The sequence below is a fragment of the Cavia porcellus genome, unplaced genomic scaffold, assembly GCF_034190915.1.
Source record: "Cavia porcellus strain 051 isolate PalLab524CR breed Dunkin Hartley unplaced genomic scaffold, mCavPor4.1 scaffold_9, whole genome shotgun sequence".
In the NCBI taxonomy this organism is placed as follows: Eukaryota; Metazoa; Chordata; class Mammalia; order Rodentia; family Caviidae; genus Cavia; species Cavia porcellus.
In genome coordinates this window covers 73,080,856-73,092,544 of record NW_026947492.1, presented here as the reverse complement: position 1 = coordinate 73,092,544, position 11,689 = coordinate 73,080,856, and the positions used below count along the sequence as shown (strand labels likewise).

The following is an 11,689-nucleotide window of genomic DNA, read 5'->3' as shown; positions in this document are numbered from 1 at the left end:
CATGAGGCAACAATGTTGTTGCTGGCTTTGCAATCTCGTACACCGACAAGAATAAAAACATTGTGGAGGTCTAAGTTGTATGATCACAGGCACAGAGGAAGGAGAAAGTGCCACTCTACAACTGATACGCTGAGTAGGCTGCCTGGTGTGGGTCTGGGTGAGGCTAACGTGGCCTGGGTTGCAGGCGCATCTACTGATAATAAGTCCTGTTCAATACATAAAGAGCTTCCACTTTAACAGTGCCCAATCTGTAGTTTCTGTGTGAGCTCCAGAAGTCCTCTCCTTTCCACCCAGGAATAAACTCGCATTAAATAGAATTCATTTACAAAAGGTAAACTATGTTTATTTAGAGTCACAAGCAGCTTACTTACTTTGTGACTTGAGTCACTTACTTGCGACCCAAGACCACAAACCATCTCTCCTCCACTTCATGCTGGCCCTACAGTTGAGTCTCAAGACTGGTAGAAGCGCCAGCTGGAACCCACTCACAGGTTTACAAGTTTCTCATTGAGGGCGATCTGTGACTGTGTGAGGTTGGCCAAGTAGGTCACCATTAGCAGGTCCTGGAAGACAAAGGATAAACAGTGAGAGGCTGGATGGAAGGGAAGTAGAAAAGCTGGTCTTGGCCAGCTCTATTTAACTGTGGATGTGAGAGACTAGTTCCAGATAAATGATAGCTGGGAGAGACTGAGGAGCTGAAGGTAGAAGACAGAAAGGAAATGCTTGAGGACACTTTCCCATCTTTACTGATGCACTAATAGTCCCAGGGTGTGTTAGCTGGGATCCATGGATGAATACAGGGAATCTGACTATACAGATAGGGAAAATAAATTATGTTCATCACTTCTCAATTTTAGCATTTCTTTGTGTACTGCATCTAAACAAGTCACAGCAGGATCACAGTACCTGAGAAATAGAATCAAGGGAGAAAGGATCCTCAAACATGTGTACTACGTATTCCTTTCTCCCAAACTGAACTGCCAAATGGACAAAGGTAAAGCCTCGCTTCCTCTATTGTCCCTGACATCTAACTTTCTTCCCAATTTTGAGCTGAAGTGGAGGAGGAAGGCTCCTGAGCCCAAAAACAGTACTCACATTGATGTTGCTATTGAGCATGGTCTCAAAATCCTCAGGAACTATCTTGGGCACTTGGTTAACCAGGCTCATCAAGAAGCGGCCCACAGTATTGTCAGCTGACACTTTTCCAGACTGAATACCAAAACAAAGATCCAGTAAGGCATAATCTCACCACCATGCTGTGCTGTACTATCATTTCATCAGCACACCCCTACGATGGCCCCTCCTTTGTTTCCTTTCCCCTGCTCACCAGCACGTCCTCTGCATACTGCAACACTGTGCTGAGGGCATCCTGGATGCGAGCTGATGCTCCCCCAACTTGCTGCAGGTCACTCGAGAGACCGATCACCCGGTTGGGACTAAAACAGGTCTTCATGATCAGGTCAACTGTGAGATAAAGGGTATTCGTGTCAGCAAGACAATGGTAACTCTTCCTCCCATCCCTTCAGGACTCAGCTTCCACAAACTTGCTGCTCTGTTTCTGACTTTTCTTCTTCCTAACAGAGCTCGATCCCTCTACCTAGTATGACTGAACATCCTCCACTGACAGCCCCTCCACTGAACAGCCCTAAACCTTCTAAGAAGGTAGAGGAAGTTTGCTCACCTCCAATGCGTTCAGTGTCGTAATACGCGTATTTCACTGTCAGCGGTGTGAACATCACTCCCATGGTCCTCCCTGGAACTCCCATTAAAGTGCTGGGGAGGTAGAAGTCAGAGTAAACACAAAGCCTTGGTCTCACAGGAGTAAAACGCACTTTCTTGATCCTATTATACACACCAAACTCTTGGTCCCCATACTCTGGCTCTGGCCTGGTCCCTTTAGAGGATTACCACACACACAGTGCAAAACAACGCCAGATTTTGTGAAGCTGGCTGCTGAGAAAGTCACCCCCGTGGAAAGCAAAGATAAAAAATGGATCTTTTCTAGGACTGAGTTTTTCATTAGTACTGAAAAAGCAAAAAATTCCTGCTCACCAAGACTAGACTGGGTGCAGTGGATAACCTTACTAGAAATGTTGTTTTTACTATGTCAACTATATTTTCAACTGGATTTTGAAAAATCTTATTATATAGCTATAATGGCGAAGAACTCAGGGAACAGCTAGAGTTTAGCAGAACATTCATTGTATAATAGTCAACTGACCACATTATTATCAGCCACTGAAACATCAAAGTTAAGTAGCAAAAGATATACACTAAATGCCTTTACTCTCAACGGAGGAATCTTTCCAATTCCCACAGCAGCCTCTTTTTTGGCTGTTAGAGCCTTTCCTAACAACCCTCATCCACTGGCATTTTAACTGCCCACAAGTCAGTGTACCAGTAATTAATGCTATTGTCACCAAAACATTACTCAATCTTGGGTTAATAGCTACATTCAAAATAAGGATAGTGCTGAGTGCTGAGCGTATCAATGGCCTATAAACCCCAGCACTCTGGAGGCTGAGGCAGATAAATGCAAATTCAAGGCCAGCCTGATACACAGTGACACCTGTCTTACCCTGCCCCCCAACATGGTGATCTTTTAATCTGTAAATACTGCCTTAGGTTCTAGAACTTTACTAACGGGTAACTAAGAAAAGCAGTGAACTTGGTGAAGGATCATGATAAAGGTGTGTAGGAAGAGTTTGCTCAAGAAAAGATGACATGAAAGAAGCATGAGAACTTGTTCATATGTCTGTTTAAAACTGGTGAAGAGCAACGAGTACCTGGAGTACAACTGGGATCAGGGAGTGGAAAGTATCAGCACAGATTCTGTTTCAGAGTGAAGCCTTTCTAATGACAACTCTTGAGAGGAATGTGCTTCCTGAAGAGGCAAGGAGTTACACACTGAAAAGGGGGAGGGACAGCGTGTCACCTAGGCATGGCAGCCCTATTTCTGTGCCCTGTGGGCCAGTACTCTGTGGTTACCTGACGTAGGCCTTGATGCTCATACGGCCGTTCTGGAGACTCGTGTCCACAGTAAGGTGAATGGGGTTGGGGGCCTCCCGGCTGTAGTACTCGTGGATCAGTACAGAGTGCTCTGTGATGTCGTGGCCTGTGGCATACCTGGAAAGTAGAATGTAATTGTGGGCTTATGTGTACATGTGACATCAACGGCAAGCACAATGGTACCATGGGTGTCTGGCTGACTCGAATGACACTAAAAAAGACTCACAGTAAAAGTGCTAATTCAAGATAAGTACTTTGACTTTAACGGATCAGAACTGCCAGGCAAACACACTTAATCCACAGCTCTCTGAAGGCATACCATTTCAATACTGTCTCTAGAAGGGAGAAGACAAGCTCTGGTCTAATGGCAAAAGATCTTACAGTGACTGAGATACAGTCCCACCCCTTCCCAACTTACCAGCCCAGGATGAGCTCATTTGGAGAGACTTTTTTGTGTAATTCATACATGTTCTTAGCAAATTCCATGTCAACAGCCACCTATGAGGGAAGGCAGGATAGGAAGCTAAGAAGCCAGAAGTCTCACAGAAACACTGGATAAAAAAGACAGAGGCCACTCCCAACAGTCAGAAAAGGCCTGGAAGTATACATGAGTACGAACTTCCCTGGCTGTAGGAGCGTTAGTTATAAGCATAACGTACTGTGCAGTGTCTGACAAATGGCTTGCTATAAAGCACACAGGCAGCTCAAACTCCTACTCACCTCATCTTCTGATTCATTGTGTGGCACTGAAAAACAATTGGTGACCTCCACTGAGTGCTTGTCAACGGTTCCTGTGAAGGAGAAAGAATCGTCTATGTGTCATTTAATCCTGGGACTCCTACTGCCACTGACTACTTCTGGAATGTTTTTAGGAGATCCCCTCAAAGTCAGTAAACACCAAATCAACTCATTCGCTCCAACCTGAACATCAATGGAACCAGGATTCTCCAGAGAACTAGAACCCTGGAGTGATCTCTACAGTCTCTCTCCATCATCAAACAGAATGCACTCCTCCTTCACAAAGTCTCTTTTGCCTGTTACTTTTTACTACTAGCCACTTTCACACCTTCAGCCCATGACCTATTTTTTAGCCTCTAGAGTCTCTCCCTGTAACTTAATCTACACAGCTACCTGGAAGATTTTACCAACAGTAAATCTCACATGCTAAACACATTTTAGGAGGAGGAAACCATACCTTCTGTTAGCATAGGCAAAACCCTATCATCAGGCAGAAAACCTCTGTCTGTGAATCTTTGCTATCAACATGTCAATCTCTATCACTTCTAGTTGATACCTTTACTACCAACTACTACATGAGTTTCTTGGCCTCATCAAACCACTAATCCTCTGCCTTCTCCATTCCTTCTATCCTTCTGGTGCTCCTCACCCCAGTGTGCATGTGCTTCCTACTCCTCGAGGGTCCACAGTGCTGCCTAAAGCGCTACAGTCTGTCCAATTTCAATTCACTGCACGCCTGCTCCCTGAGCTGAAACTGTCTCTAAATCCAGGGAATATATATTACTTCTTTCTATTCTGTGTTCGCTATTTTGACTCCTCAGGTTTTTAGAGTTCTGTCTTGGTCCTATTTTTCACCCTATGTTCCTTTTCCCAGATCTAGTGTTTTTGTTACTAAACACTTGCATGCCCAATTATTTATGGCTGCTTTTTTGCTAGAAAGGCAAGAGTTGAGCAGTTATGAAAGAGCTGAGGCACACAAACTTAAAGTATTTACTGTCTGGTCCTTTACAGAAGCTTGCCAATTCCTGCTTCAGGTGATCTCATCAACCTTTACGGTTTCACTTATTTTCTATGTTCCAACAGTATAATCCCTATATTGGCACACTTGTACTCCACACTTTCATGTTCCTTGTTCAGTTTTCTACTTGACAACTTTTTTACCTGACCAGCACATGCTTAATATGCACCTCAGAAGAAACACTTAGCAGACTGAATGAAGTCAACCTCTACATCCCCTTTCTTTTTCCACATCTAAGTACTGGGAGTCATCCTTGGGCTTTCTTCTAATCTTTGCTTGTGATCACATCAAGCCCCATCAAGTCCTCCACTACTCTCTGTTCTCATTTCTCAAGTTCATCCCTATTACTGTAACACCCACCACCTGGTAGCTAGGCATAGCTCACACCTGTCATTAACTACTCTCTATAAAGCAATCACGGAAACCTTTAATTCCTAGGCTTGACTGAGATGCCTGTTGCTCTAGCATCTTCCTCAAACAGCTCCAAACTTGTTTAGACTGATACTTTGTCTTGTCATATGTCCTGTAATCCTCTTGGCACTTTGCATACTTGGAATTATCTAACATCTCTATGGTTCAAGTTGCTAGTTCATCTGCCACATTTCCCCTCACTCTTATATTCCTGTAATGCTCACTTCTTCAGACTGTGGACTTACCAGGCTCTTTCACACTCACAGTTCTTTAATGCCCAGCTTAAATGTCTTCTTGCCTATGAGGCTTTCTTTCTCTGACCTTCTGAAAGTTACATCTTCTGTATTTGCACCTTACTTTGATATTGTTCTATTACAGCACTTATATCCTATTTGCACATAAATATATATTTATATTTTGAATTTCAAGTTACAGTAGAATTCATTTGATCAAATTGTGGTTTCTAATAGTTTTATGGCTCATAAAAGATACTCAATGAAATGGGTTTCACAAATTAATGTTTAACTGAGAAATTGTAAGTTCCTAGCAAGCAGGGTCTGTGCTTCATTATTCTGTAAACAATGCTGTGTAACCCCGAGCACTGCATAATGATTCCGTTTGGAAGAGATCTGAGGACCTAGATTACAGTTGGCCTGACAATAGTTACTGAAATAACTGGGACATGAAATAAAAAATTCTGGGTGGAAAATTATTTCTTTAGTTATACAGTTCCAGTGAATTTGGAAAGTTTGACAGCACAGTCCCCGTAGCTGTCAAGCTTCAAGTCAATGACATAAAAATCTTTTGTTACAGAAACAACAGAGGAATTACGGAATGTTATACTGAAGAGGTTAAGAACAGACCAAAAGCAGGGGTATGGCATGGAAGACTGATGCTTAATATTTTTCTAGGAACTTACATGATGTGCGAAAACTTAAAATTAGGGATGACAGCATTTGTAGTAGGGGATACAAAGGTTCACTTTGAGAAAAGACATGGCGATGTTTAGAACACAATGAATCAATTTAAGTTTCTGTTAAGTGTTATGCCATCAAAGGTAAAGAGAACTGCGTGTTCTACGGGTAGGCCTGATAGTAGATGCCAACCAAAAGCTGTACCTGATGCTTTCTGTAATAATTTGGAACTCAGAAAAACTCTCTTAAAGCAGCCCCTAAAGGAACTAGACTAAAATAATTGAGTTTTGGTTGATATTTGGTGGCATCTGTCTATGTATCTTACTCTCTTGGCAATACACACCGTCAAGTACATTATGTGAAGGCCTATTACAAGTTCAAGAGCAATAAAGAGAAATGATAATGCATATAGAGTGCACCTACAAAGGTGTTTAATGTTTAAAACTTGTCACTAAGGCAAAGTAGAAATAAACTTAAGGGAAAATTGGCTCTAGAGAAAAGAACTTATCTACAATACCTCGTTAGTGCTTTTCAGCTTTACAAACTATTTTAACGTATCTATTTTTCAAATCTGGAATATAGGCAAAAAAAAATTCTTTTTCAACCTTAAGTACCGTATAGATTAACAATCAGAAAACAACTGCTTTCCTAATGGAAAATGGAGAGAAGGCACGGGGGGAACAGGGTTTATTTATTACACTAGGAAGTAACAGAAGAGCCTGAGGAACAGATCATGCTCAGAAGGCTTGGAAAAGTACAATATCATAAATCCTAGCAGCCTCCACTCCAATCAGGCTACTGGGGCAGGGAAAGTGGAGTCAATCGGGTGGCAGGAGAGGAGACGGGACACCTGCCGTGATACAAAGCTTCTGAGAGGTGGAAAAAAAGAAGTCTATGTTCTCCGATCACTCACCCAGCAAGGTTCCGATAACTCGGGCGGCACCCTCGTTGCGTCGCTCATAGCTGTCCACTATGGAGGCCAAAATGACGGGGTGCAGCCTGACCACGCGGCCGCCGGGGAAGGGCCCGGGGAGAGCCGGCCCCGACAGAGCGGGCGCCGCGGTCTGCGCCGGAGCTGGTGCCGAGGCCGGGGTCTGGCCAGGAGCCGCGGGGGTGGCCGCCGCTGCCGCTGGGTCTGAGGACGAGGCCGGCGCCGGGGTCGCTGCCGGCGCTGGCGCTGGCGTCGGCGAAGGAGTCTGGGCTGGGGCGACAGCCGGGTCCGGAGCTGGGGCCGCAGAGGCGGGAGGAGCACTCGTGGGCGCCGCCGGCGTAGCCATCTTGACGCGAAAGAGGAAGCCTGGACCGGAAGGGGGAGTCACTCGTTGACTGGAGCTTGACAGGCTCAAAGTACGCCTTGGTGCCTATTGGTTAGTAGTGATGCTTCTCGGACACTAAATTTCCGGCTGTTTGTAAATTTTTTTCCCGGAGTTTGTGCTCTTTGCTTTGGGTCCGAGGTATACCGACTAAGATGCCGATTGATGGTTCCGAGTAAATTTGGGGCCGCCTTAGAAAAGGAACAACTAAATGCAGTCCACATAGCTGTCTCTAGGTGGAGCTAGAGAGCAACGCAATTCCTGTTTTACACCTACGTGGGATAAAGATTAAGTTCCTTTTAAAAGAGTTTTGTTCTTGACAGCATCACCACGTGTCATTATGGAGGTTTATTCATCTAACCTAACGTGTGACAGACGCTCTTTTAAGCTCTAGGCAGCTATCGGTGAATGAAATGGGCAGAAATTTACATTCTAGAGGGGAGAGAAAAATAATATTGTATTAGGAGACGCTATGATTGACATACAGTAGTTATCAATGTTGTGCCATGAAAAAGGAAGAATTCACAGAGGATAAGGGGGACTTGGAAGTGGGAGATCAGAGCAGGTCACAATGAGAATATGATGTTTGAGTGCGACTCAGAGGATTCAAGGTAGGTAACCATTATTTAGTTATTTGGGGGAAAGAGTCCTTACAGAGGAGCACCAACTAGAGCAGAGGCCTTAGATCAGAAGCAGGCCGGGTGAATCTCAGGAATATATTTGGTGTCTGGAGTGTTGAGCTCAAAGGAGGCTAGCAGGATGGATCCTCTAAAACCACCTGTGTTTTAAGGGATTGGCTTTTGTAATTAGGGAAGCCGAGCAGCCAGCAAGCCGGTGACCCAGGAAAACTGGTGGGATTAGTTCAGTCAGATCCTAGCAGAGTCAGTGCTTTAGTTTGGGCGAGGAGGCTAGGGAAGAAGCTAAGCAGGAGGAGGTTCCTTTTATTGGTAGCAGCGTTTTATGTCGCTCTGTACCTTTTTATCTCATTTCTGGTCTCTGTCTCTCTCCTTCCTGTTTTGGAACTCAGTTGCAGTCCTTATCAGTTCCACTCCAGCCAGCCAGGGTTAACAGAAACGGAGGTCTCAGTACTCTCTCACTTCCAGCTCTCACTTTACTACTTCAGGGTAATTGAGAAAGAATCTCTGGCCCAGTGATCTCAGGACCTGAAGCCTTCGCAATAAGTGACCTCTCTGCTATCTGTCACACTGAGTTACGTCTTATATTTCTATTTTTCCAACTGGGATCCTTGGTCTTGCTTTCTGGCTGTCTTGTTTCTTGCTCTTGCCTGAGTGTAGCTGTCTATGAAAAGACCAATTCCTACTCCTGCCTCTTCTCTTGAGCCCTGGCTGAGCACTAGACATAAGGTAGCTTTGGTAAAGGAGGAAAGAAAGGTACACAAGACTGGAAGTAGTCACTTCATGGCTTCTCCATTATTCACCCACCTGCTGCTTTCTCACTTTGTTGTTCATATCTCATAAAATACAGGGCCCTCCGGACATGACCATACTCATCTTCCTACCCTAAACCCACATACCTACCTTTCTCTGTCAAAAAGCCTCCCTTGCACTCCTCGGGTATAGATGGAAGATGCTCCCTTCATCTCTCAGTCAACACCAATCTTTTTGTCTTTGTTTTTAATTCTATTCCAAGGCTTGTTCTCAATTCCTTCCAGTGGTTCTTCCTTCTTTCCCTTGCATTTCTACCCTGACCTCTCCATTAGATGATTTTTTGTCAGTATTTAAACATATTCCTGTCTTTGCTACCTAACAACCAAGAAAAATTGATCTTGACCCTATAATTCCTACATTATCTTTATAATTCCTTTTGTTGCTAAGCATCCTGAAAGATTCATCTACACATATTTACTTCTTTACCTCCTATCATTTCTTGACTGAATTTTTAACTTGTAAAATATATCCTTGTATTTTAAAAGGAAATTAGTATTAAAAAGTTTGTACCTGTAAACTGTAGTCATTACTTTTCCCTGAGGCAACTATCTCTGGTTTTTAAATGTTTCTTTTTACATCTTTGTATTGCTAAATAGTGTGTGCATGTCAATACTTTTTAACTTACAGTTTTAGGCATTATTTATTGATTTCTATTGCATTCTACAAAAATATTTTCAATGTGGTTATATTATAAATTATAGTTAGATCACTATTCAGTGATTGCATTGTTATTTCTACAAAAACTTACATTTGAGTATTGTGATTTACTATCAAGTTTCCTGTCTGATTTTTTGCTTCTTCAAAGATAGTTCCTGGACTGGGAGTGTAGCTCAGTGGCACAGCGCCTGCATGGCAAGCGCAAGGTGGCGAGTTTGTTTCCTGGTACAAACAAACAAACTTCTTTCCAAAAATACTCTTCCTGACTTTACTTTCATTTATCTAACTTTCTGGGCACTCACTACTGCTCTCCTTACTTCTGGTAGTCTCTCCCTGGGCCGTATTAGAAGACCAGTAGCAATAGATAATCTACCAACCCTTTGTTATTTTTGTCTTGGAGACATTTTTGCTGGTAAAACATGTTCTCCTTCCAACTGTCGATAGCAGCTGATCAGCTGACATATTTGGATTCCTATTTCTTGAAGCTTATCTCTTTTCCATTTTTCATTTTGGTGAATCGTGTTGTCCAGTTGTTTCTGTAAGCTAAAAAAAATGGTCCAGTGGCTGGTGTCAAATTGTAAAAGAGGGAAACATTTAAGGTAGGGGCGTGGAGTACATGCCAGGCTCTTTCTCTTGGTGGCAGAATAGTTCACACAGTCAGCCCCTCCCTTGTTTCTTATCTTTAATATTTGAAGGAATGAGGTCATAGTTTCTCCTGGGGGAAAATCACTCATGCCACTGACAGTTCCAGTGTGAGTGTTTCTGCTTCCCAGAGCCTTACCAAGATCCTTCTGCTGTTCTATCCCCACATGGAAGCCAGTTGGGCATCAGAGGGTAGGTAGTTGAGTGATTGCCAACACTACCAGACAGAAATGAACTAGTGGTTGGCTTGGGATAGAAAGATAAAAACTTGACCTGCAGAACTATCTGACCAGGAAAGGGAGCTGTTTCGTCTCTCTCTAATATCTTGCTTGTTGGGGTTCCATTGCTGTTCCTGGCTGCGGAAAGCACCTAACCTGGAAACTTCTTGGCACATTCTGTTTTGTCTTCTCATCTCTCCTGAGTTAGCTTTGCAAACATCAGAGCTCTGCAGAGGAACTCTGAGTTTTGTGCAGCTTAAGCACTACAGGAACTTACTCCTGCTTCCTCAAATTGGCCTATGACCTGCAGCCAAAGTCCCTTTATGCTTCCCTGTTCTCACATTTTCTATCTCCTATTGATATGTAGTCAGATCAGTGATATGTGAATCTCAAAATTTTCTGTCCTGAATGTTCTTTGCAAGATTCTTAGACATTGTACTACTGAGATGGATTTTCTATTGGCCTTAAAGAATTGGTATAATTTCATATTTTGTAAGCTTTATATTAACTGTTGCCTCTCTTCTTTTGGTGACTGTTACCCTGCCAACATTTTAGTTCCACGTGTTTAAACACAATTGAAAATCTTGCTCCCCTTTTCCTTCTACTTTAGTTTGCATAAATATTTCAAGTTTATAGTAGCAATTAGTTTAACTTCTTGGCTTTTGAGTATGTCTCCCATCTCTATCTTTTGCGTTCTGTCTCTATTTCCATCTATCAGGTTTAAATCTTCTCTCTTTTCTTGGTGGCCTGTGTCTGGAAAACTCTAAAAGCGTCTTTCTCTGTGACTATCAAATTTCACTTTTAGAAAAATGTCTAGGTAAGTGTTTTAGTTTGTGTCTAGACGTCCCTCTAAAGCCTCATGCAATCTCGAGGGGCAGACTTTTCCGAGGTGGTTGAATCTAGAGTTTGTGATTGATTCATGATTCAATGCTAGGATTAAAGGAGTGAGTGCTACACCACCCTAAGGTGGGCAGTCTGTATATAATATAAGGGACCAAAAGGGTCTTGTCCCCCTCTCTTGTTGCTTTGGCTGTCTTCTAAACACCATGAACTGTTGCACCTCTGCCATACGCCACCTACTTTGGAGCCAGCTGATTATAGATTGAAACCTCTACAAACTGTGAGCTAAATTAACTCCTTTCCCTTAACTTGTTGAGTATTTTGTTTTAACAACAAGAGAAGTAACTGAGACAGGAAGTTTCTGTGATGATTGAAAAAGATAATATATAAATATCACTTTGTACAAATTAAGCACTCAAAGTACCTGTTTTTTAAAATCATTATTTGAATTGGAAGACCTTCAATTTTGGACTAAATTCGT

The 11,689-nt window shown here is 42.8% G+C and overlaps 1 protein-coding gene across 1 annotated transcript; it reads right to left on the bottom strand.

The window, feature by feature from the left end:
- Positions 1-317: 317 nt before the first annotated feature.
- Eif3f (eukaryotic translation initiation factor 3 subunit F) lies at positions 318-7,397 on the bottom strand. The gene is made up of 8 exons (XM_063256680.1): positions 7,004-7,397; positions 3,730-3,800; positions 3,428-3,507; positions 2,989-3,126; positions 1,682-1,773; positions 1,328-1,464; positions 1,096-1,209; positions 318-563 (listed from the first exon to the last, which is right to left on the bottom strand). The coding sequence occupies exons 1-8, from the start codon at positions 7,365-7,367 to the stop codon at positions 486-488; spliced, it is 1,074 nt and encodes a 357-aa protein (XP_063112750.1). The 5' UTR covers positions 7,368-7,397; the 3' UTR covers positions 318-485.
- Between the last annotated feature and the right edge of the window lie 4,292 nt (positions 7,398-11,689).

Bases quoted from the DNA above. Each gene is read 5' to 3' on its own strand.
- Eif3f (XM_063256680.1), bottom strand. From the start codon at position 7,367: ATGGCTACGCCGGCGGCGCCCACGAGTGCTCCTCCCGCCTCTGCGGCC. The intron at 3,127-3,427 runs GTAAGTTGGGAA...TCTACTTTCCAG, and splicing joins AATGAGCTCATCCTGGGCTG to GTATGCCACAGGCCACGACA. The intron at 1,465-1,681 runs GTGAGCAAACTT...TTTATCTCACAG, and splicing joins CGACACTGAACGCATTGGAG to TTGACCTGATCATGAAGACC.